This window comes from Hippopotamus amphibius, chromosome 2 (assembly GCF_030028045.1).
Source record: "Hippopotamus amphibius kiboko isolate mHipAmp2 chromosome 2, mHipAmp2.hap2, whole genome shotgun sequence".
NCBI classification, from domain to species: domain Eukaryota; kingdom Metazoa; phylum Chordata; class Mammalia; order Artiodactyla; family Hippopotamidae; genus Hippopotamus; species Hippopotamus amphibius.
In genome coordinates this window covers 206,193,800-206,219,366 of record NC_080187.1, presented here as the reverse complement: position 1 = coordinate 206,219,366, position 25,567 = coordinate 206,193,800, and the positions used below count along the sequence as shown (strand labels likewise).

At 56.7% G+C, this 25,567-nt stretch overlaps 1 protein-coding gene across 1 annotated transcript; it reads right to left on the bottom strand.

Moving 5' to 3' along the window:
* Positions 1-2,715: 2,715 nt before the first annotated feature.
* Positions 2,716-24,985, bottom strand: PLEKHO2 (pleckstrin homology domain containing O2). Its single transcript, XM_057725336.1, has 6 exons — positions 24,879-24,985; positions 18,757-18,906; positions 14,012-14,128; positions 9,614-9,718; positions 8,009-8,107; positions 2,716-5,713 (listed from the first exon to the last, which is right to left on the bottom strand). Exons 1-6 carry the CDS (start codon positions 24,888-24,890, stop codon positions 4,697-4,699), a joined length of 1,500 nt encoding a protein of 499 aa, XP_057581319.1. The 5' UTR covers positions 24,891-24,985; the 3' UTR covers positions 2,716-4,696.
* Positions 24,986-25,567: the final 582 nt, after the last annotated feature.

Here is a 25,567-nt window from a genome sequence, read left to right as displayed (position 1 = left end):
CCAGGAAAGGTGGGGATACCCCAAGTCAGCCAGAATTCCCCTGGGCTGAGTGTCCATCTGAAGTCACAGACTCTCCAGAGAAGAAACAGGAAGCAGTCAATTGTCACCCAGGCCAGGAACCCAGAGTGTCAAATCCTAACTTGCGGCCTCCTAGGCGAGTTAAGCCTCAGTTTCCTAACCTGTAAATGGAGTGAACAGAAATACCTCTTCTGGCCCTCATGAGACCACTGGTGACAGTGAGAGACCAAAACAGGCCTGCCAAACAGTAAGTGCTCTGTGAGGCTGGGCTGGTGGGGTTCATGAACCTCATTTTCTGTGAGGTAAACCATGGGCTAGGTGTTCCACAGCAACCCTGTGAAGGGAGAATTAGCCCATTTGACAGACAGGAAAAACTGAGGCACATCTTACCTAAGGTCACTCATTCATGGCTGGGTTGGAATCTAAATGTGTCTGCCTCCAAACTTAAAGTCATGTTTTTCTAGTTACACCCTGCTACTTTGTTCCTGTAATACAATTATGACCACAGGGTAGAATTTCCACCATCACCTCTCCACCCTCCATGCACCCCCACAGAGCCTCCTCATAACATCACAGAAACCCCCACTGGAGTGAGTTCATGAGGTCTTTTCTGACAGCCCTGCCCCAGGTCTCTGACATGTCTCATGTCTGGGACATGAGAGTAGGGGTCAGGGAGGCGGGAAGGTAGGACCACAGGACTTGGAGGGCACAGGCTCAGGTGAGGGCAGAGGAAGGGGCTGTCTGGATGTCCCCTTCCCCACCAGACCCGCCTCCTCTGTCCTGAGTCCTGCCTGAAGGCAGCCACCTGTGGTTTGCAAAACCCCACAGGACTTCAGGCCACTGAGGTATCAGGGACGCGTATTCAAAAGAAAAAGGCTCCGCTTCTCTGCACAGGCCTCCCGTCCCCAGGGCCAGAAGGAAAGAAAGTTCTCACCACATCCTTCCTCAGTCTTGAGGCTGGCTGGCCACTGACACCTTCCCAGCAGCTACTCCCTTCCAAGGCGGCCCTCAGGAGGAAACCTCGTTCCTGGGCCGGAGTGGGGGCCCGGGCCCCATCAATAAGGGGACTTCTCTCCCTCACCTTGGCTCCTCCTCACAGATGAGGTGAAATGATGAAATGGTTTGGCCGCGGCCCCCCAGCTCCTTCAGGCCGCCCGCTGGGTATGGTGGGCACACGTCAGGCCAGTGGCAGGGGAACTCAGGAGAGACACGAAGGTCCCAGAACCGTCAATAAGCCCCAGGTCAGGTGCTTCCTGTTGCGCTGGCCACCAGGCCTGTCCAGCAGCCCTCACGGATAAGGGAGCCGGCCTCTGGGAAGCACTGCGGTGCTTTCCCACATGGGGAGCGGGTGGCACTGCAATCCCCCCTTCACGGGTGAGGAAGCTGAGGCCTCCAGAGGCTGAGATTCACTGAGGTCACTAGGTGGGACTTGACACCTTCCCAGCAGCTTGATTGACTTGGTAGCTTGACTTGGAGCTCTGTCTGCTGGCCCAGGGCCTTCCAAAGAGCACTCAGCAAAGCCCTGGGGGCCTGCTGAGATGCATTAGGGGTGCCACCGGCATAAGGCAGGGCCCAGGCTCACCCCAATCAGGACCAGGCTCTGAGGTTAAAATGACAGCTGGAATCACTTTGAACCATCATAGGAAACACCTGTTCAGGCAAGACTCATCAATGGGGATTAGGGGGAAATTCTGATGAGGTGCAACATATTTGTGCATGGTCTTTAAACCTCTCCCAGATTGCTTATTAGTTACACGAGAAACATATGTAACCATACAACAGAAAAATCGGACACTTTGGGTGATCAAAACCAACACCGCTAGTAAAAAGGCGGGTGGCGGTTGGGTCTCCAGATGTGATGCCTTGAGAAAGACCTAGTATCGCCTATGCAGTTCTCTGGCTGAAACTCTATAACCTTGATCTAATTATGAGGTAACCGCAGACAAACCCCAAACGAACAATATTCTATTAAAAAGCTGGGGAGGACTGTATTCTTCAAAAATACCCACATCATGAAAGATAAAGGCTGTGGAAACATTTCAGATTAAAAGAAACTTGAAGAGACATGTACATAATATTCAACCCTACACTGGAGGCAACATATGATTAAAGGATATTATTGGGTCTGGCGACAAAATCGGAATATGAATGATAAGTGTGCAATCAGTGTTAAAATGACTGAAGTTGATAACTACAATGAATGAGAGAATATACTTATTTTTAGGATATACACACTGAAGTATTTAGAGGAAAAGGGCCATGATAACTAACTCTAGAGACTCAAAAAAAATTGTGTGCATTATTAGAGAGAAGGCACTCAAAAGATAAGCCAACAGGTCAATCTGAGTAGAGTATATGGCTGTTCTTTGTGCTATACTTACTCTTGCAACTTTTCTCTATGTTTGAAATTATTTCCAAATAAAGTTTTAAAAATTGAAAAGCATTGTTCCTTATGACACTTAGCTCCCGGGCTGTAGAAACGTGTTGGGGGGAGGCGGAGAGTCTGGAGGGCCTGGCCCAGTTTAGTGAAGAGGGAGCACTGAGGGAGGGCAAGGCCCCCAGCCTGGCCTACGAGAAGAGGGCCCTTGAACAGAGCTTGGAGGACTAGTGATGCCCTGGTCAACCACTGCCTACCCTCTACTTCCATGAGCCCTGGAGCTGGTCCCCAAACCAACAAACAGGCTTGTGGCAGAGAAGTTCCTTAAAAAGGGATTTATTGCCAGACTTCAAGAAAGGCGCTTCATAAGCAGAAGACATGGAATGGCATCCTCAAGGACACAGGCCAGCAGCCCCTGCATATTTCCAATCCTCCTCCCTTCCCCCGGAAGCTGGCATGCCACTTGGGTCCAGGCTGCCAAGGCACAGGAACCCCATAAGAACCAATGGCATTAGGCCACTGAGGTGACCCGAGAGCTACCTGCTCAGCCTGGTCCTTTATCAGAGGAGGAAACTAAGGCTCTTGTCCCAGGAAGGAGGTGACGAGGCTAATGCCCCAGGCAGCCCAGGCTGCTGGTGGGAGGCTGTTCCCCAAAGGGAGACTGCAGGGGGGCACATGACTGTGGGCCCCTGGTGACATTCTTGCTCTCATACTGGAGACAAACGGAGGGACAGGCAGACAGGAGTGGGAGCCTAGTCTGCTCGAGGAATGTGGTTTAGGGAGGCCCGTGGGGGCTCACGAGCCATGACACTGCTGCCCGCCCCCACCCCTGCCCAGGGTAGGCCACGGAGTGGACGCGTGCCCCTCCCAACCCCTGGCCACCATCCTCAAGGACCAAGTAGAAGTAGAGTTAAGGAAGACAGCGACCTGCGCTGGCAGGCCTCAGCGGGCACGACGGGTAGCTGGGGGTGGGGCAGTGGGCAGGAAGGCCAGAGCACACAGCTGTGACCCTCCTTCTCTTTCAGTAGACAAAAGTGCACTTGCAGAAACGCCTGAGCGGGCCTGTCAGAAGCTGTTCCTACTCCCACAGGCCCCAGGGAGAGTGGCTGCGGCCCTCAGGGCCTCTGCACCTATAGACTCTGCCCTCAGTCGAGCCACTGCAGCAGGATGGAGACCAGATGTGCTCCTGGAGCCAGAGATGATGGTGGGGAGGGGCTAGGGAGAGGCCCAGGGTGCAGGCACGGACCAGGAAAGGGACAGGAGATAATACTCCTTCCACAAGGAAGTTCAGGAGGAGCAGTCCATGTGGAGCCTGAGTCAGAGGGGTGAGGGAAAGGGGAGATGGAAGCGGTTTCAGGTCCCAACACACTCCCATCAGCATTCACAGAAATAACTGGGATATTGGATCTGTTTGGGTGAAGAAGGAACCACAGAGACCCAGACAGAAATCTCATCTGGGAGGCATAGACATTGGGGCAGCTTCTCTTCTGAAGGTTGATTTATAACGAATTACATACAGGATTTTCTGATGTTGACCTTGGGTTCACCTGTGCAGGAATGCACAAGGCTGGACACAAGCTGATCCAGGACCAGGGACTAGACTACGAGACCCTTCAGAGTTCCTCCTCCACTCTGGAGTCCTCCAATCACCGCTCACCAGAGGGGAAGGCCTGCAGAATAGGAAACAGGCCAGGGAGGGGCCACACAGCTAATGGCTTTCTCACACAAACGCCTCCCACCTGCCTTCAGAGACCCTAGCTGGGTTCCAGGTCTCACTCACCTGAAGGATGAACCTCTAGTCTAGACCCAAAGCCCCAGAAGCTACTAGGAATAGGTGGGTGGGGAAGGTTGGTTATGGCTTGAAGCTGCCTCTGCCATCAGGCTCTGCCTGGGAACCTCTGGACATGGAGGCTGCAGGGGGGCTCAGCTGTGCTGTGTTCAGAAGTCAGGAATGTAAACTATGGAGGGCAGGAAGCAGAGATGAGGCCACCCCTAGAAACCCCGAGTGCTGTGCCAAGGCTCTGGGGCCGTTCGGAACAACCACATAAGAGCAGAGGCCTCGCGCGTGTGCTCCCAGCCCCAGCTCAGAGCCGGAGCCCGGCCAGACAGCAGCCCTGGGTGGCACCTGCCACCTCTGGCCAGGGCATGGCGAGAAGGATGCCAGGAGTCTCTGCAGGTCCTGGCCGAACCCCGACATGCCTGATAGCCCCTCTACAGCCTGAAAAGAAGCACATTCCTCGGCAGGGCTGGGCTCCGATGGGTGAGCCAGCCAGCAGGGACCATGCTCTGGCCCGGCAGGCCCTAGGGTGCGCTTCTCCTGTAGAGGGTCACCAGCTCCTTCCGCTTCTCCTGGAGCCCAGGGGCTTCCTGGCTCAGCTCTCCCAGATCTCTCATCTCCTGCAGGACCTGGGTGGCCTGCCGCAGCTGCTCCACAGCCTGGCTGAGCAATGTCTCGGCGTCCACTGCAGGCGCATCACTGCTCAGCACCTTGTTCAACAGTTTCTCCGTCTGTTCCGAGGCCACCTTCACCTCCAACTGAGCCCGATACAGCCGTTCCCCAGGCTGCCGCGGACGTCGGGGGCCTTCCCCAAGCAGGTCCCCCAGTGAGGAGCAGCGGGGATGGAACGGAGGTTGCGGGTCCCAGGGGGGCAGGGCCGTGGACGTTGTTGCATCCGTTGGGGGAGTGTCTGGGGTGCCTGCAGCCTGGGATGGCTTGATGGGCTCAGGACTGTCATCCATACCATTCACTGAGACCTGTGCTGGGCCTGGGGCAGAGGTCTCAGAGGTCCCAGGACTCTGGGCTGGCCCGGAAGCCTGCACACCACTCATGGAGGCTCTCAGTTTCTCGGATAAGATCTTGGGTGGGGGTGTAGGCGGCTTCCCACCCTCCCTAGGCACAGGCTCAGAGGTCTCAGCACTGGGCACCTGGGGCAGTTCTGCATTCTCTGGGTCAAGGGGCCCCTCAAGGCTGGGGTTCTCCCAGCTCACCTTCAGTGTGTCAGGCAGGACCTTGTTGGGGGACTGCTCAGAGCCACTGTCCTCCCCCACTGGAGTCTCTGAGTCTTCTTGGCTTTCAGGGTGGGCCTCAGAGCTTGCTGGGACAGGGGTTGGGGCTCTCTCCCCCACAGAGGTCTCCACTCTGTCACCAAGACTGGTCGTCTCCAGCACTGGGGAAGGCTTGGTAGGAGGCATGGGTGGCCTGGGTGCCTCCCGGGGCTGGGCTGCACTGACGTCATTGCTGGAGGAAAACACTGGAGGCCCGCTGTCCGGAACATCAAGGTCCAGGCGCGAAAGCCCGTCAGATGCTGCACTGGCTACCTGAGGGGGCAGGATATGGGCATCACTTGGATGACCAACCATTGGGTCTAGTGTGCCCACCTACAGGGGTATTCAAGCCCTCCCATCCACGCTGCCCAGGCCCCTGTCCCCTACCCTCCATGCCCTCTGCTCTGGCTTCCAAAGCCACCTGATTAGAAGCTAAAGTGATTCTCTGATGAATCTCTTCTCTCTCACGTCCACAGAATTCCTGGTTTTGGAATCACAGGCCAGGAAGCCAGAGCTGGGGTGTCCTCTTGGTGTCTCAGCCTGGTTCCTTCCAGCCTGTGTACTAGGCCACTCTTCTGAATGGCAACTGTGCTGGCCTGGGTGGCAGGGGACCTGGGTCTAGCCCTGTTTCAGGCCCCTACTTGGCTGTAGGCCTTGGGAGGGTCCCTTCTCTGCAACCACCCACCCAGGGTCCCCACAGCCAGCAGAACTCTCCCGCATCACCCTGAGCTCACTCGCCCTGGAGACCTGTCGGGTCTGCCAGCCGCACGGCCAGCCCTCCGGGCCAGAGCGCTCCAGCCTTCTGCTGCCCAGCTGCTCAGCAGCCAGTGCCCACCCTCCTCAGGCTGTCACACGTGGCACTGGACACGGGCAGCCCCAGACCACAGCTGCCCACCAGAGGAGAACAGCTGCACCCCGCAGGCAGCTGTCCCCACCTGGCCCCGGGGGCCCGCAGGGACACCCAGCAGCCCCACGGTCATGGGGACAACGCCCAGGGCGCCTCAGAGGGCCTGGAGCAGGGCTGGGCAGGAGGACCCTCCCAAGGTCCCCCAAGGCCCCTCACTCCCTTTCACACGCACAGGGTGACCTGGCCTACACATGCGCTCAGTCACTAGACACGAGTCCCTCCCTGAATTCTTCTCAGAGGGTCCCCCTCTCCAAGGCTGGCCCTCCCCACACCTCCTGGGCCTCCTTCCCCAGACATGCCTTTCCTCCCTGGCTACTTCAGTCACTCCCTCTGCAGGCTTTTTTCCCTCCGCTGACAGACATGAACAGGCTGTCTCATCTCAACAGCAAACCCTCCAATGACCTTGGCCCCTTTCTGTCTCACTCTCACCATGCCGTGGTCTCCTTCTCTCCAGCACCCCCAGCTCTGCACCCCATGACAGCCCTAAACGGACTCCTTCTCTGAGAAAATGTGCTGCAGACGTCACCATCTGCCTTTTCCTCAGTCGCGCCTGGTGACTTGTGGCTGCCAGCCTGGCTGGTGATCCCCAGTCCTGTGCCCTTCTCTCCAGAGGCGCCACTCTCTGGCTCCCTCTTCCTTGGCTCCCTACTGCCCCCCATTCCCCAAAGGCAGCATCTGCTGAGGTTCTTTCCTGGCCTCCAAGATCTCTCCCCCAACCATCTACCCCCATCAGTAACATGGGTCTAAAGAAGGGTTCCTCCTTTCCGCCCCCCGCCACCCATAACTTCTCCCAAATTCCATGGCCTCCACTCCCCAGGTCTCCAGGCTTGGGGGCACTCCTCACCACCCTCCCTCTTTCTCCAGTCCGCCTCCCCGAGCCCTGAATTTAATCACAAGCCCAGGTGGCTCTTGCTTGCCAGTGTCTCTCCCGCGGGCCCCTCCCTTTTCACCCCCTCCTGGAGCCTGAAGGCCCCACCTCTGCCTCTGTTTCCTGGCCCCCTGCCTTTCCCTCCATCAACCCAACCCATCCTACCCAGGGCCTCCAACTGACCTCTGGAATGCACCCTCCTATCCATCCTGCTCCCAACTCCTGCTTTCAAGACCTCCACAATTTCCTCCCCCAACCCAACCCTCCCAGACCCATCTCCCAGTCAAAGGGACCAGGCACACCTCAAATTCCCCTGCCCCAGGCCTCAAGCTCGCACCATTTCCTCCACCCAGGACCTCCCTCACTTCAAGTCTGCCCGCTGAAAGCCTTCCTGTGCTTCAAGGGCCAGCTTAGGTGCCTGTTGGTCCTCTGTGGGCCCTCCTGCTCAGCCTCCCTGAGCCGCCCTCCGTATCAACATTAGACACAGCGCTTCTTGGAGCCGTCCGTGCACAGGTCTCCAGCAGGAAGCTGAGCTCTGAGAGGCAGGGACGGGCCTCAGGCGCTCAGTTTCCCTCAGGCACCGGCTTGGGTTCAGGCCAGTGTGTGGACTCAACGCAGGAAGCAGGCACACCCGCTGCCTGAGCGCGCACAGCACACGTGCCTCCACACCGACACCCCGCATGCCACTCAGCAAGGCCGGTGCCAAGGGCGCTCAGGGACAAGGTGGCCCCAAGCCGCTGCCCTCCCAGGCTCAACTGACCCCCAACCTTTCCAAGCTGGGGCAAGGCCTCACCTCCTTCAGGTGGACCCTTGTAGGGGGCCGGCGCCGCTGACCCCCACGGACGCGGTCACGTGTCACATGCTCCAGGGCACAGCTCTTGTCCACCTTTACCTGGGAAGGACAGGGAACCACGTCAGTCCCCACCAGGCCTCGGGGACAGGAGCAGATGACAAGGCATGAACCTGACTCAGAGGCGGGGTCTGCACGTGCATCCTTGCTGACAGGGTCAAGGGCCCCACGCTGTCCCTCTCTCTGAGGCATCGCCCTGCTTTTCTCCCTGTCTCTGCATGGCCTTTGTCATCCCGCTGCCGTCAGGCTCTCCCTCCTCTGCAGCCGCCCCCTTTGCCTCAGTCTTCCTGCCCAAATGTGGGTTATCAGCCCTCACCCGTCAGTCTACTGCAATATACAAGCGGCCCTGAGGCTGCTTCTGTGCTCAGCTTGGGGGAACAGGGAGAAGGCAGCCCGTGATCCCCTAGCACCTGGCTTCCAGAAAAGGCCTTCCCTGGCCCCACGCCCTCTCCCAGGACCCTCGGGGATAGCTCAAGAAAGAGCAGAGCGTCTGCCCCCAGGGGTCGGGGAGTCTGGAGGGCAGCATCTCCTCTCCGAGGGGAAGGAATGGGGGCGAGGAGTAGCTGGGAAGCCTCAGTGAGAGTCACGTGGGAAATCCAGACTCTGGATCCCAGAGCAGCCTGTCCCTGTGAGGGGCGTGGACTGAGACTCTTCCGCCCCCAGGTGAGGCTCAGGTCCACCTGAGGGTCTCTGTGGTGGAGGAGCTGGTCCTGCTCCACCGAGCCTTTGGGCCTAGGCCCAGCCCATGCTCCTGTGGCCTCCAACGCCCTCTCCCATGAAATGGGGACACTTTCCCAAGCTAGCGAAGGGCTGAGCATGACACAGTCACATAAGACATGATCTAGGAGCTATGACTGCAAGTCAGGGAAACTGGGTGCTAAGAGGGAACTTGCATGGGAAAATCCCTGCCCCTTGGGCCTCAGTCTTATGCAACCCAAGGGGTCATGCTAGGTGGCCCCCAAGTCCATTTTAGCCCAAACAGCTACAAATCCATGATGTCAAACACAGACCCTCCCTAGGAGATCTGGCTGCATGGGACACCCTGCCTGCCTAAAGTCTGATCACGACCCTGTTGCCATCACCACTACAGCACAGGGGGCTGGGTGGCCACTGTAGACAGATAAGGAGGCCCAGGGCTAGAGCCAGCCAGGCTTGGACTTCACCACCCAACTGAAGAGTGAGCTGTCAGGCTCTCAGCTCAGCTCCAGACCTCTCTGTTGTTTCCTGCTGTTTCCGGCTGGGAATGCGTTGGAAAAGATGCATGACTGCAACCAGTTAAATTCTATCCCACCACTTACCCACATTTTAATTTAAAATAAGTTACTTAATTTCCTTACACCTCAGTTTCCTCATCTGTAATATGGAACCACAACCATCTACTTTGAGGGGTGTTATGAGGATTAAAAGAGGTAACAACTGTAAATGCTCCAGTGTTTGTAGCAGTGACATAATCAAGGGGTTGTCTGGGGTGGGGTCAGGCAGGGTCCACTCTGAGATCACAAATGATGGGAAAGGAAACCCAGAACCGTCCACAGGACTGCATCACACCTCATCAAAAGCCTTGTTCTTGCCCCGGTTGATCCCTTCGTTGAGGGCTTTGATCCAGGATTCCTTCTCCTCCCCGCTGGGTGCCTGGAACTTGATGTCGCTGACCTGCAAGGGGCATGGGTAGGGTGAACAGTAGATGTTTCAAAGGTTCACATTTGGGGTCTTAAGGAAGCTTCCCACCCCAGATTGAAGTCTGCCCCCACACAGCTGGTCAGGAGCAAACCAAAATGACCCCCACGTGAGGTCTGACACTGGAACTTCAGAGCAAGGGAGGGCACAGATCCAGCAGAGGAGGGGCCCTCTCCATGTATACAGCTGCCAGATGTTCGGCTTTGAATCAGCCTTGCCCAGATCTGGTCCCACTCCATGTGACTCCCCCAGATCAGCTGCCTGACCTCTGAGTGTATCCTGTAAAGTAGGAGTCGTCCTACTCTACATCCACCAGACTGAGTATGATGACAGAGGTGACAGGCATAAGGGGTGTCCACTGGTGAAGGCCTACTGGAACCAGGGCGACCTGCAGCTGCCAGTGGGCCCCACACCCAGTCCTAACCAAGCGAAGAAGTCCTAGGGTCTCCTTTCTGGCCTTGAATCACAGACTGCAAGAGAGAAAGGGCATTAGGGGGTCAACTCCAGCCCCCTCATCATATAGATGAGGAAGAAGAGGCTCATCAGATGCGATGGGACTTGGCCAAGGTGACCTAAAGTAATCCCATGACTCGACCTCACACCGCACCTCACCCCACCCCACCCCATGCGCCCCTTCCCACCTCAGGCAGGAGCTCAGAGCTCCTACATTAGAATCAGAAGGCAGATCAGAGAGGCCCCACCCTGCCAGGCCCCAAGGTCAGACAGGAAATGGTGGAAGGAGTGAGGCCACACAAACCGAGGAGCGGTCCCCCATGGTGGACACAGCAGTAGGGCCTCTGAGCTGGACAGACCAGCACTCACAGCTGGCTGAGCCCGAGCCTTGGAGAGCTATGAAGATCAATGATGTAGCAAAGTGTTAAATGCGGAAGTGGGCATAGCAGGGGTGCTCAGTAATAGGAATTATCACCATTTCTCTCCTTCTGGACAAAACAGTCCTCGTTTCCTCATCTGGAAAAAGGGATGACACCGTCTACCACCAAGCAATGCTGAGGGAATTAAACATGACCAAAGCCACAGCCTGGCACATAGTAGGTACTCAGTAAATGGTTACTGAATGAATAGCTAATCAGTGAATGAACTGGCCCAAGGTCCCCATTCTGGGGCCGCTGTCCACCCTCTGACCTCAAGATGCCCTAGCTCTCTGTCGGGCGGGTCACCAGCTGCCCGCCCGGGTGTTAGAGCGCGCCTTCCCTCCTGCTGCTCTCCCGGTTATATAACACACAGCCCGCCGGGCCCCTCAGCATCCTCGTTATATAACTTCCTCCCGGCTGCCTCTGCCTTCTCCTCATACAGGGCCCTGGTCCCACCCACCTCCCCAAGCCAGGCACAGCCAAATGCTCATTTGCATGACCAGGGTAAATTCGATCCTGGCAGCAGATAGGCAGCTAAGTCGGAAACCCCAGGGCACCTTGGCAACTGCCGCGGCCCAGCCATCGGGGCTGCTGGGGGCTCAGGAAGGGACAGCGCTGCATCTGGGCTCCGAAGGGGCCCACCCAACCCTGGATGTGGGCTGCGGGTAAGGTGGCCCAGGGCAGCCCATGAGCCCAGCTACACGGCTCCTGCTCATAGGCCCTGGGTTGATGGGGCCCCTGCCTGGTGCAGCACTTATCCCAGAGAGCCTGAGGGGCATACACTCGAACTCCACAACAGATGCAGCAAGAGTGGAGCAGAGAAAAAGCACTGGCCTGGAAGTCGAGATCACAGAGTTCTAGTCCCACCCACCTGCAGCGAGACCTGCACGGGTCTCTCTACTACTCAGGGCTTCAATGGGACAAAAACACAACCACAGGACCCAACCCAAACTGTGGTCCTTTTCCATTCGCCAGCCCACCTAGGCAGGCTGAGGGGCGGGTGTCAGCCCAGGGGCTCCCCTAGGAGAGGGAATACGAGGTTAAATGGGACCCAGCCCCACCCTAAGAAACCATGTAATCCTGGCTGAATGAGCCAGGCATCCCATAAGGGTGATCAGAATAGAGACAAACAGAAGACCAAGAAGTTGCTCCTCTTGCCCCACCCCCACCCCCACATCCTGAAGGGCCACGGGCTGCACAGGTCCCTCCTCAAGCCCTTCCAAGAAGCCCCGGGGGTCACAGGCCCTGCCAGGAGTTTAGAAGCTAACAGGACTGGACACAGAGAAGGCCCACATGGCTGGGAAAGGGGGTGGGGGGACAAAATGGCAGAGAGGAAAGAAGTGGGAGGGGGAGGGAGGAGGCAGGAAAGAGGAAAGGGCCAAGCTGGCTGAAACCAGCAGGGCAGCAAGGCCCAGCAGAGGCCACCCTGCTTCCTGGCAGCGTCTGCCTGTGACCTCATGGCAGGGGCGTGGGGACGGGGAGGCAGGAGGGAGAGGGGCATGCAAGACACTGGAGTCTTTGTTTATTTGATTAGAGGGAAAAAAAGGCGGCCTCAGGACCAGACAGCCGGGGTCATGTGACCTCCCGGCCAGCCTGCAGACTCACTGAGGACGCGAACACCCAAGGCGATAGGAAAGGAGGGTGAGAGGATGCGGGGGGAGGAGGGGCTCCGTGCTCTGGGCAGTCCACCATCTGACCTCTGGAGAGCCCCCACTCTCTGTGCGAGCTCCTGGGGTGCCGTGGGTCGGGGCCCTTGAGCTGGAACCAGAGTGGGCTCTGCTCCCGCTGCCCGGCAGCCCCTACCCATCACTCCGCGGCCCACCTCCTTGACGCACAGCCCTGTTCCTAGAGTCACCCGGAGCCAACCTGAACTCTTGGCACGACTGGGGTCTGAAAGGGAGGGTGTTGGCCGAAGCAGCTGAGAACGCAGCTGCACAAGCAGACCTCTCAGAAGGTGATGTCCCACCCTGACGGGGGCCCGACCCACCCAGCCCACCCAGCAGATCCCCAGAGCTGGGGAAGCAGGTGGCCCACAGAATGGCGCTTGCAGAGGACAGAGAAGCAAGGTCCCCTCTGCCCCACATCCAAATAAGCTCACTAAGGGACATACAAAGACCCAGACATCCCCTGGGCCAGGCAAACCCTCAGCTGCACGTGAAGAGGCGCACACACGCTCATCGGGCACACAGGCAGACCTTCACACATAGCGGACTCTACACCTCCCCACCCCCCTCCACACACACACAGCGCCACTCAGCAAGGAAGCGGGTCTCCAGGACAGGGTGGGGGCTCCCGGGCCTGAAAGACCAAAATGTGGCTCTCCCCTTCCTCACAGAGCCCTCAGCATCAGAGGTCAGTGAAACCTGCCTCTACCCCGGGCACGCCACCATCCCCAGGATCAGAGCTCCGCAGTGGCTTCCTTGCCCCAACCCACCACCAAGTGGGACAGAGGGTTACTGAGTAAAGCGGTGTCATCCAGGGCCCAGAGCTCCAGGGACCACAGAGGACGGGTCCCCTGGCCCTTAAAGCTACGAAAGAAACAGAATGGCCTCGGGCAAGCCCAGACCAGGCCCACTGTCCAACCCCCAGCCTCCGTGACTCAGCCCCGCTCTGCGAGGCCCCTCATGACGTGCATTTTGGGCAAGGCGCAGCCCAGCTGCAGATGGTGCGAGCTGGCGAGAGGCGCTGTACACACCAGCCTCCAATCTGATCTCCCTCCTGACATCTGTGAAACTCCGCCACGTATCGACACCCACCCAGACTCCCTGCCAGGGATGCGGGATGCACACAGCGAACTTCATCCACACACACAACACGTCCCAGGGAAAGAACCTCTCAGGCAAGAGACTTCCTCCAGCTTCAGCCAAGAAAGAACAGTGCAAAGGGAGGAAAGCTGGGGGGCTGTGGGTCCGAGCACTGAGTCTAGGATGGAAGGTAGGAGGGGTGGTCCACACAGGAAGCCCTGGGATGAGGGGAGGGTGTGGCCGCCTGACCACGTCAGGGTGTCAGAGGCCTCATCCCCAGCTTTCTTGCCTCAGCCCTGGGGCTCCTGTGTCCAGGGTATGAGAGAAGGCCAAGGGCCCCACCTCCCAAAGGCTACTTTCCAACTACAGCCTGGGAAGGAGGCCCCAGGGCCTAGAAGGGGAGAATAGAGCAGAGCTCTCAGCAGAGCCCTAAATGCACCTCGTATCAACCAGGGGCTGGGCGACTCCAAGACAAAAACAAGCCAAAGGTCCCGCCTGTGGCAGCCCCTGGGTCTGAGCCGCAGCCACATTCGACAGAAAACCGGCGACTTGCATCCAGCAGGCCAGCCTGTCTTAGGGAGCCTTCCAGAGGTGACCTTCCCCAGCAGACCCTGGCCTGGAGGGAGGTCGGCCAGCAGCAGGCCTAGCCCTACCTTATTCCCTGGGGACCGCAGCAGGATAAAGCGGTGTTTCCTCTTGAGGAGGGCACGAAGGTCCTGGCACTTCTCATAGCTGCCCAGCTCCACTGTCTCCACACACTTCTGCTCGTCCTGGGGAGGGAGACAGAGGGGACACGGTGAGAGCTAGATGCCCCTAGACCCTCAAACACCCAGGCCCTGCCCCAGACCCTGATCCCACTCAGTGAAGGCATCACTCGGTCAGAGGGGGCCCTCAGGCGCCAGTCAACCACCATGATGCGGCATTCAGACCCTGGCAAGGAGACAGTGTTCCGTCCACGCTAGCTGGAGGAAGGCCCTCAAGGCTCACCATCCGTAGGAGCAATGGGGCTCACAGCCCAAAGGTGGGTAGCAGAGCTGACTCAAATGTGCCTCAGGTCAAAGGAGGAAACAGGGGAAGCTTAGGAAAGTGTGCCTGGGAGTCCACGCAGGCCCAGAAGCCAGACAGAGATCTGTGAAAGGGGTAGCCTGGGGAAGGAGGAGCAAGTTGTCACAAAATAAGCGGAAAAAAAGGCCACAGAGCCTTTTCCCTCTGAGCCACAGAGAGAAGCGTGAATACACTGTTTGGGGTTACACAACCTGCCTTCACCACAATGATCCCGAGCTGACTTTGCCACTTGGCATCTTCCTCCAGTGACCCTTGGCTTGGGGTGAGAGGCCACTCTCCACAGCCTGAGCAATGGGGAGGACAAGGGTTCCTTCAAGAGTAACCCCTGAGTCTGCCACCGTGAGGCCTCATCACTAGTAGGGCTGGTGGCCAGGCTCTTCTCGGCCACCCCTGGACTCTGGCTGGGCTACCTTCCTGCCCACCCGCCCTAGTCCTTGAGTGTTTTCTCCTCGTGGGCTCTACCCACCAGGTGCCTCTCCAGCAAGCTGCCTGGGACACACTCCTCCCTCAATGGTGATTCGTTGGTTCCTCTTCCAGGGGAGACCCAGCTGGAACGGCTTTGTGGGTGCGGCACACTCTCCCCCTGGAGACTCCAGGGAAGTAGATGCAGGCCCTGGAGACTGGCCAGCAAGTTAAACAAACTCAGAGCATCCAATCAGGGACCGTGTCAGTGCTCCACAGTTTGGGGTGGAATATCTGGGAGGCAGTGACTCGATTATTTGCAGAGGAAATGCCCCAATTTCCCTCCATGATAATTTGCATATAGTAAGAAACCCTGACACTTAGCAAGCACTTTTGCATTCCTGATTCTCCGGAGTCCCTCAAGCACTCTGAAATCCTAGAGCCCCACTATTTACCTCATTTTTTAAATATAAATTTATTTATTTATTTTATTTATTTATTGGCTGCGTTGGGTCTTTGTTGCTGCACACAGGCTTTCCTTGGTTGCTGCGAGCGGGGGCTACTCTTCATTGTGGTGCGTGGGCTCCTCACTGTAGTGGCTTCTCTTGTTGCGGAGCACGGGCCCTAGGTGTGTGGGCTTCAGTAGTTGTAGCACACGGGCTCAACAGTTGTGGCTCACGGGCTTAGTTGCTCCGTGGCATGTGGAATCTACCCAGAGCAGGGCTCGAACCCATGTCCCCTGCATTGGCAGGCGGATTCTTAACCACTGAACCACCTAGGAAGTCCCTTGCCTCATTTTACAGAGGAAGAGAATGAGACCTGGAGGCGAAGGGATTTGCCCTAGGGCACAGACCCAAATAAAAGGAGCAGGGCCAAACGCAAACACACATCCTCTAACTCCCAGGCCACAGCCCTTTGTAGCATACCACACTCCTTCCAGCCAGAGCCAGAGGGTGGACAGTGCCCCAGCAGCAGGCTGCCCTGCACCGGTGGTCCTCCAGGTGTGGTGCCTCCACCAGCAACAGCAGCATCACCTGAGGACTTGTTAGAAAAGCAAATTCTCAAGCGCCATCCCTACTGAATCATAATCTTGGGGGGAATGGGCCTTGCAATCTGAGTTTTGACAAGCCCTTCAGGTGACTGTGATGTATGCAAAAGTTTGCGAACCTCTCCTCTACACCAGAGATTCTCAACCTTGGTGGCACCTCGTAGCTTTAAAAAACCCCAATGCCCAGGCAACATCTTAGACCTATTACATCAGGATCCCTGGGGGACAGAGCCCAGACTTCAGCCCTTCAGGGAAAGGGGAACAGGTGGCCAGGGTGACTCGATCTTCCCCATCTAGATTCAAACAAGTGTCTTTTCCCATTTTTGCCTTCACACATCTCTTTCCAATTCTTAGTCTCCAATCCCTTCTGGGTTCCGGCACTCAACACAAGGGCTGGTAAAATCCACCTGCTCCAGGAAACTCACCCACGTGAGCCTGAGCCTCAGTGCTCTCTCTCTCCTCTGAGGTTCCCCATCAGAAGGCAGCTCTGCCGGCATCTTACTAGGTGCTAGGGACACCCTATTATGGGGAAGAACTGTCCTAACTCCCTGCTGAGCCATCTCTCTCTACCTTCTGCTGCATGCATCTGCTCTCCTTTCTGTTCCCCCTACACAGGGCAGCCCTCAAGGGGAAAAGTTTGCTGAATTGAATGCCTGACTCAGAGTGAGACTCCAGAAAGGACCACCCTCCCCCACCCCCACCCCCACGCCTATCCCAGAGAGAGGCTCACCTACCCCATGTGCACAGGCCTCCCCTGACTGGGCAGCTACTGGCCCAAACATACCCTCCTCCGTCTGGAAACAAAAGTCAGTCCATCTCCACCCTCTCTCAACCTGAAACGTGGAATCACTGGGCCCTTCTGCAGCTCCGAAAAATCAAAAATCGGATACACCAGCAGGCACTGGGCGGGGGCAGCATTTTTGGAATGTCAGCCTCCCTGACGGCAAAGAAACAGCCAAGAGTCATTCGCACTCGCCTAGTTCCTTACATCAGAAAGAGGAATTGAACTAATAAGCACTTCTCAATTCCTTCTCCTGCGCCAAGCTCCCCCACCCCCGAGTGCTAAGTTCTCGAAACTGCCTTGAGGTTTTTAATAGTGATTTTTTTTTTTAAGCGTGATTTAGACTTTTAGTGTTTAGGGGATGTGAAATCCTTCCTGCTTCCTAGACATGGGCCAGATGTAGAGAGGTGACCCAGGACAAGTCTGGCAGCGCCTGACGGGCTGACAGCTGGGGGGCCTGTCACTCAACTCTTATGGCAGCTGGGACTGGAGGAAGCTGCGACAGCCCCCTTTATTTATAAAAATAGCCCCCTGCTGCCGCCAGAGAACATCCAAATTTGGTGACAGCAGCAGTAGAGAACATCTGGGGGCCGTCTGCACCATTCACCCCCTTGGCCTCCTCTGGCTGCTTCTCTGACACCCCAACTCCGTGAGCCTGGGGACTCAGTCACGAAAGGTGAGGTGCTTCTCAAAGGCAGTTCCTTTAAACATCTAGCTCTTTCTTGGCCCTCAACAATTATGCATTTGCCAAGACAGCCTAAGGCACGCTGACAGAGGCTGACGGGGAACAGGCAGGATCCCCGTCCCTCTGCCCCCAGGCCAGTTCTTCCCCTTGTACTCCATCTGTCAGAGGCGTACAGCGATGGCCCATTTACAGTGGACAGGTCCTCTGAGAGCCTCAGCCCCAGAACACAAACAGCATCTCCAAGTAAAGGCCACCTTTTTGCTTCAGGTCTTCACCCAGAACTTTATCGACACTTATTTAACACACAACTTGCACATCCTGGGCTGTCCAAGTTCCAAGCCTGCTGAAATGAAAAAGCGCACAAGTCTGAAGTGGGAAGATGTGAGGACTGTGAGAGGCACAAGGACGGCAAAAGCGGCAACTGGCAGCTTGATGTTAAAGGAGAAAGAAAAGCTGAAAAGTACAGTCTGGCAGAAAGGAACGGTCTGGTCATCGGTGACGCTGAGCCACCAAGGAAAGACTCCGTTAGGCCGGCACCTTCTGTTGAAGGGCAGAGAATATCCAACATATTTTAGAGGATTTCCACCAAAAATACGTTTTAGAGTTTACTTGCTGGCATAGGTGGGTAGAGAGATCCCTGACTTTGGTTCTAGACCTGACCTTCATTCACTGCGATGTTGAATAGGATTTGGCCACCCTGGGCCTCAGGGTCCTGCCCTGTAGAATGTGACACGATGATTTCCTTTTTTAAAAAACATTATTTATTTATTTATTTATTTGGCTGTGCAGGGTCTTAGTTGTGGCACACAGGATCTTCATTGCTGTGTGCAGGATCTTTAGTTGTGGTACATGGGATCTTTAGTTGCGGCACATGGGATCTTTAGTTGCAGCATGCGGGATCTAGTTCCCTGACCAGGGATCAAACCTGGGCCCCCCTGCATTGGGAGCACAGAGTCTTAACCACTGGACCACCAGGGAAGTCCCTGTGATGACCATCCTTAAGGGACTCTCGTGAGCATCCTCCTAGAGGTATGTAAGACCTCCAAACAAGCATGAGCAATAAGTATTATTTCTACTAGCATTACTGAGTGGAGCAAGCTTCAGTTTTCTGGAACCTTCACATATGTGGAACCTAGCCCCAGGACAGGCAGCTGCAGTGTAGGTGGACAGCTGAGGAGACACACACATCCCTGTGCACACACGCTCCTCATCCAGGAGTCCTACACCCGCACCTAGAGGTGTCGTCCTTGTATTGCAAAGACCCAGAGAAGATCAGGCAATCGCCCAAGCTTGCATAGCAGGTCAAAAGTGAAACAGGCCTTCCAGTTCCAGTTCTGGGATCCTCTTCTGGCCTGGGCTGCCCTCACTCTGCTCCCTAACCCGGCATCCCCAAACTCAGGACCAGGCAGGTGCTTACCTCATTCTCGTAGACCAGCAGCTGGGCCTGGCAGAGGAGCAGGTAACGGTCTTTCCAGAGCCCCAGGAAGCCTCCGCTGCTCTTCTTGATCCAGCCAGCCTTGTCCGCTGTCTGCGCTCCTCGAGGCTTCTGGCCCCCCTCCTTCACGCCCTGTAACATCGCACCCAGACATGCTGTGAGGGTTGCTGCCATGAGGCCACACAGGGATGTGTCCCTCTGCTGGATACCTACTGATATCACCCATGTGAGCTTCCACACAACCCCAAGGCAGATGTTCTCCATCCAACATCAGAAATAACAGTAATAACAGCAGCCACAATGATAACAGCCGCAGTCACATTGAGCCACTGTATTATGTTTTACACAAACCCCACCTCATTTAACCCATGCGACTGCCCTCTCACGTGGTAGCATCATTACCCACATGTCACAGCAGACTGAAGCTCTGAGAGGGAGGTGACTTGCCAGAGTCACACTGCTGGAAGGATAAAACCAGAATTCAGACTGGGTCTCTCTGACCCCATGTTCTCCCCCTCCACCATTCTGCCTCCCGTGTATTCATTCAACCTCGTCAACGCACGTTGTACTGAGCACATACATTGTCACGGGTGCTGGAGGAGGTGGGGAAGAATAAAAATAACGCATCTTTGCCCTCATAGAGCTGGCAATATGGGGAAGGAGCTGAACAAATAAACACCAGACATAAATACATTAACAAGCGTGAAATGCAATGACGGAATCGGTGAAGGGGAAGTGATGAGGCGGGAGTGAGAGAGGACAGCGGGGGACCTGGTTCAGGTCAGGGTTGCCCAGGAAGGCCTCCCAGAGGAAAGGATGTTCAAGCAGGATCAGAAGGATGGGAGGAGGCAGGCAGGCAGAGGGGTAATCTTCCTCCCTGCCCCGCCCTTCTAGAGAGCCCACTCTGCAGCCCTGCATCCTGCTCCAAAGCAAGAGGCTCCACCTCCCTCATCCCTGTCCCAGACCAGGACTTTACGGCAGACACCTCTTCTGGAGAGGGCTCCAAGGACGTTGCCTTCGACCACAGGCAGGTGCAGGAGGTAAACTCAAACCCTTCTTTAGGGCATGGCAGCCACCCTGGAGCCTCCAGGCCAGTCAGTGACATCTTGTGCCTGTTGATTACCTGCTTGGGTAGCTGGCCACCAGGTTTATGCCTACTAGATGGGGTCAGAGCCACATTTAGTCCCCAGAACCCAGTACTGTTCCTTTACACATAATGTGCTCAAGAAATATCTGTGAAATGAAAATAAAAATACACCCAATTTGCTAACCACTTTGCTTCAATGACTGGTACCCACGGTGGTGAGTGTGAAGGGGAGGGTGGAGGAAAGGGGGCTAAGAGCGTGACAGAATCTACAGGATGCTAGAAGGAAATCAGCACTGACTAATTTTGACTACTTTATCATTTACATAAAGCTTAAAAAAGGGGCTCCAGTTAAAAGGAGCATACCTCTCCCCAGGGATGCCCTGTGGCCACAGCTGCCTTTGGGAGGACGAGTCCAGACAGAAGTGTGGTGAGCTGTCGGGGCTGGACAGGGCACGGCCCCCCTGAGCTCCGTCATGGAAGGGAATCCCCAGTCTGGTTCTTCCTGTGGCCCCCGCCCCCTCTGCACTGCACACTCCAGTGGTCAGGAATCTGAGCTTCGAAGCCCAAGCCATGCAGACCAGAGGCAAGTCAGTTGATCTCTCTAAGCCTCAGTTTCTTCACCTGTGAAATGATGATATTAACAGAAGTTGCAAGGATTATAACTCTGTGAGGGCAGGGATTTTTGTTTTGTTCACTGCTGTATCCACAGTGTCTAGACAGTGTCTGGCACACAATAGGTGCTCAATAAATGTTTGTTGCTGAATAAAAAGATATGACATATAAAGCAATGCCTAAGATACCCTGAACTCAGTAAATGGCAGCTGTCATTATTGTTACTGCCGTCACCACCTTCCGCTCTGGTTCTCAGGGGCCCTCTCGCTGGGCCTGGATCAGAATTCAGGACAAGGCCTTTCTGGGCTTAGCTGCCGGGCCTCAATGCCTCCAGGAGCTCCAGGAATATGAGGTGCCCCCTCAGGGTCTCTCCCTAACTTGCAGATGGCAAGAGAAATGGAGAAGTGGAATGGTCCCAAATGGTCTTCCTGGATGGAGGAATGAGGAAGTGCGAAGCTTGCCGACAGGCCAGTTATGAGCCACCCTGATCAGGGGAAGAGGGGACTTCAGGTCCCTTTGACAAGAAGGGGGAGGCTCTAGCATCCTACCATGCACCCAGTGCCCCCACCCCCCCCCCATTACCAGAGACCCTGTGTTCAGTGCCATGGGCCGTGTGACCAACTGGGGCCTCATCCACAGAGACCCCTGCATACTGGCCCAGGGCAAGGCTGGAGAGGAAGAAGTGGGAAATGGGAAACCTCACCCCTACTTTCAACATGTCACACCCCTCCATTAGCAACTACAGCAGCTGGCCAACCCCTAGGCCTGCGGACTCTAGGCTTCTCTTAAGACCACGAAGCGTGCTGCCCAGATCTCCCACCTCTGAGCTCCAAGCTCACCTCCCGTCTTCAGGGGCCCACCCATGACCCCATGGGATCTCATCCCCTCCTCTACTTGTGACCTCCCCTACTTGCCTCACCCAAAGCCTGAGACGTGAAAACTTCCTACCAGCTGAAAGCCCCCCAGGGGCAAGGCTGGAACCTGTGCCCTGACCACCGTCCTCTCTGCAGGCAGCAAAGCAGTGCCCAGTGAATACCACGGCTGGATCAGCTAGAGGAGCAGGTCCGGAGCCTTTAGGAATGGGATGAGACTGAAGAGGGAAGGCACTTGGGGATGCGGGGAGCGACCGCTGAGGAGCTGGAGGTGGCATGAACCAAAGTCCGGGGAAGGGTTTTCTTGCCAGGAATCAGCCACAGCAACAGCCCCCAGAAGACAGGCCTGGCTGGAGGTCAGCGTCCTGCCACCCTTCACCCAGCCCCTCTCTGCCCCTCAGTTACTCTCCCACCAGAGGGCCAGCTATGCTCCAGTAAGTTTTAATAAGCGGCCCCTCCCCTTGGCAGGGCTCACAGGGGAGGTTTTGTCCTGTTCAGCCCAGTTTCTCGGCCTCCTCCCCTCTTACTGACCAGCTGACCACTGTTCCTCCTGTTTCGCCCTCTCCTCTCCCACCCATCCTCACCCAGGCCTTCCCCCTGCCCACTCTGAGCAGCTCCTGAAGCACCCCTGGGCACCGGCCTGGCTCTGCTTTGCCTGAGATGGGAGGGTCTCTGGGTTCTTCATTAAAAATAAAAATTAAAAAAAAAAAAAAAAAAAAAGGAATAAGATACCAGGTCAGCTCAACCCTCTGCACAGAAAGGAGAATGTGGAAAGCCACAACACAGGCCACAACATGGAGACAGAGACCAGCAGAAGAGAACTTGTTGGCACCTCACATCACAGGGAGCTTAGGATAATGACCTTTGCCCTTTGACTAAACCCCATGATGCTCTGACCAAACTCTGCTAAGAACCCACCATGCCAGAGCCCTGTGATGGGGCAATCAGAGAGAGGACGCAGAGGCTCTGCCCTGGGGAACATCCAGTCTGATGGGGGCAACACAAACCCTGCACAAGGGAAATCCCCAGCCTGGGGGTTGGGTAGGCATCCCGTGCTTGAGAGGGTCCCAATCCATTGGGAGGGCTCTAGCACCTACCCAGACGATACCCCAGCCTTCGCTCTCCTGTAGGGTAAGGACTTGGGGTTAGTTTGCAAAGCCCTTGCAGAAGGAAGGGTTTTGGTAGGACTGGGAGGAGGGAAAGAGACGTACATCTTGGCCCAGAGGAGAAGGAAAGGCACAAAAGGTATAAAGACCCTACACTCTCAACTCCTTCACTACAGGATGAAAAAGTGCAGTCCAGAAAGGGTCAAAGATGAGCACAAAACCAGTGCTGGGACAAGACACTGCCCTGCCTCTCTCTAGATGTGTAATGGCAAAGGAGCAGCCTGTTGCCACTGGAGGCCAAGCCAGGGAAAGGCATGACTGAGAGGAAGAGGGGCAGAACCCCAGGGCGGAGACAGAAAAGCCTGAGTCCAGTTGCAAAAATACCTCACACTGATCACTGCAGCTTTCAAAGCTTTCACACACAAACCACCTCACTTCTGGACTGCCCACCCTCCTCGTTTTACAGATGGGCAAACTGAGGCCCTGAGAACACAAATGGATAGATGCCCCATGCCCAGACCTGCACTTCTGCACCAAACCTCAGACTACTGAGGGGACTATTAATGGGGACTACTAACCCACTGCATGGAGGAGGTCACTGAGGCTGAGGGGGCTTGGCATGGGGAGGAAGTTCAAAGCTAGGGGGAGGACTAAAAGCAGCCATTTGGGAGTGAGGTAATGAGGCCAGCCTGGGGTCATGGGGCAGAGCAGGTGACTATGATCTAAGAGGTGTTTTAGAGAAAGGAGGATGGGCACTGAGGCCTAGAGAAACAAGAGGAAGTGATGGGGAGAAGAAATGGGAGGAAAAGAGGGATGCCAAAAGGGAGGTAGGGAATAGGGAGCCCCTGACTGTGTGGGGAGGTGATGGGCAAGACGTTAGATAGCCCAGGTATGCGGGGAGCTTTTGGCATCTGGGAGTCAGTAAGTGGCGATGTTAGAGACTCAGGACCAGAGGGAATACAGGCCTGGGCTGACCACCAGACAAGCCATTGGCCCAGGAGGCCCCAGGAGAACTTCCCTTAATTGGGGGCCAGAGCAGATCAGGAGATGGAGTAATCCTGTCCCACATCCTCTGGGAGAAGAGCAGGGGCCACAGCCAGACAGCCCGGGCCTCACAACAGGGGTGGGGAGCCCCACCCCTGTCAGCAAGAAACCATAGTGGCCTGACTTTGCCCCTATTTCCACCCACCCTGCGAGAAGGGGCTACAATCATGATCCGGGGAGGAGACCAGGCCCTACATTTTATAGAAGAGGAAATGCAGGCTTAGAGGGGAAGTGACTTATCTACCATCCCACAGAAATGCAGGGCCTGGCCTGGAAGGAACTCTGACAGATACCCTAGCTGCCCCTGGGCAGTGGTCCCAGGAAGTAGGGACTTGATCACTGATGGGGACACAGGCAGCCTGGTCCCCAGCTGGCCAGGGTTGCCCCAAGAGTGAAGGTTTCATTTTTCCTCTCCACCTATCCAGGGAGACACATCCCCTCCCCTCAGTCTGGGAGGGGCAGCAGCTGAGACCCCCTTGGGGGACCAGAAGCAAAATCCTCTAGCCTCAGCAGGCCCCTCCCTAGTTTATTCATTCCACAGTTACACATTAAGTACTGGCAGTGTGCCTGGATGGGGCGGAGGGGGGGTACTGAGAGAACTGAGTTTGCAAGTAAAGGGCAGGGGTCACAAAGTGCCTGAAGCCCACCCCAGACCCAGAGGGTCCTGAGGGGGAAGAAGCAGGTTCAAGGGACAATGCTGGTCCAGCTGCCCAGCTCTTCCAGGGAGTCAGCCCTCCAGGGATGTGGGGAAGGCAGGGGCAGGAATCAGCCCCTACCAGGGCCTAACACCCAAGCAGGGGAGAAGGTAGACACACAGAGGAAACGGGACTCACAGGGGCTGAGAGGACAAAAATGCAACTTCTCCAGTCCTCTGGGCACCAGAAAGGGTCACAGCCTCACGATTCCTTGAGACAGGGACTCCAGAACCCACAGACCCATCACAAAACACACACACACACACACACACACACACACACACACACACACACACAGTGTGCCCCTTTAGGATCCGACATGGACGACACACGGAGTCAATGGTAACCAGGGTTGAAGCCTGGCAACCCAAGCCACTTTCAGCAAGTCATCAAACTGAGCGTAGCCTCAGTCTCCCCATCAATCCAATGGGAACAATAACAACTACTATGCCCACAGTTGGTGAGAGAAGGCAGAAATAACGCAAGAGGATGGGTCTGAGATCCCTACCTCCGCCCCTGCCTCATCTCATCTGCCTAGGCTTTGCCTGGGGGTGGGAGTGGAGGGGGGAGGTGTCCGGAGATCCGCGGGAGAGGGGCTGGCTGGAACAAGGGCCTGAGCCAGGGACCCCAACCGCCTTGAGGGTCTCGAAGACCCCAGCCCAGGCCCCCCGACTGGCCCGGCCCTCACCTCCTCTTCCATGACGAGCTCGCGGAGGTCCGGCCGCTCGACCGCTCGGCCGCTCACTCCCGGCGCCGCGCGGTCTCCGCTACCTCCATCCACCGCCGGCCGGGCGGCGGCTCAGTGCGTTCTGTCCCGCTGGCTGCCGGGGGCCCAAGAAACTTCGGGGGGGCGGGGCCGAGGGCGGGGAGAGGCTTCCGGGGGCCGGGGGCGGGGCCCGGGGAGGGGACTAGCGGGGCCCCGAGGCCCAAGGCTGGGGCGGGAAACGGGGGCGGGGGCCGGGCTGAGGGAGGAGCCTGGGCGGGGCCGGGCGGGGGCTTGGGGACGGGATGGAGGAACCAGAGCTGCAGGAGGACCCGGGGGACCGGACGGAGAGAGGTTTCCCTGACTTGCGGAAGGAGAGGGACTGGAAGGGCATAAAGACGGCGGGGGATCGGCAGGGGGAGGGGGAGGGGGCTTCCGGCCAGAGGCGGAGGCGAGGGAAGCGGGCGGGGTCCGAGGGTGGGGCCGGGGTGGGGCCGGACCCAGCGAGCACCCGAGGCGCTGGCGGCTTGTGCCTGTGAGGTCTCCTGACCGAGGGGGCTGGGGTTGCCTGACTGGGCTAAGCCTGCCTGGGCGGCCCAGAAATGGGACCATCAGGAGACTCCTTCTTTCCTCCCTGACTCTAGGGTAGTGGTGACGACCTGGTCCTCTTCTCC

Bases quoted from the DNA above. Each gene is read 5' to 3' on its own strand.
- PLEKHO2 (XM_057725336.1), bottom strand. The intron at 9,719-14,011 runs GTAGGGCTAGGC...TGCCCCTTGCAG, and splicing joins TGCGGTCCCCAGGGAATAAG to GTCAGCGACATCAAGTTCCA. The intron at 8,108-9,613 runs GTGTGATGCAGT...TGTCCTTCCCAG, and splicing joins AGAACAAGGCTTTTGATGAG to GTAAAGGTGGACAAGAGCTG.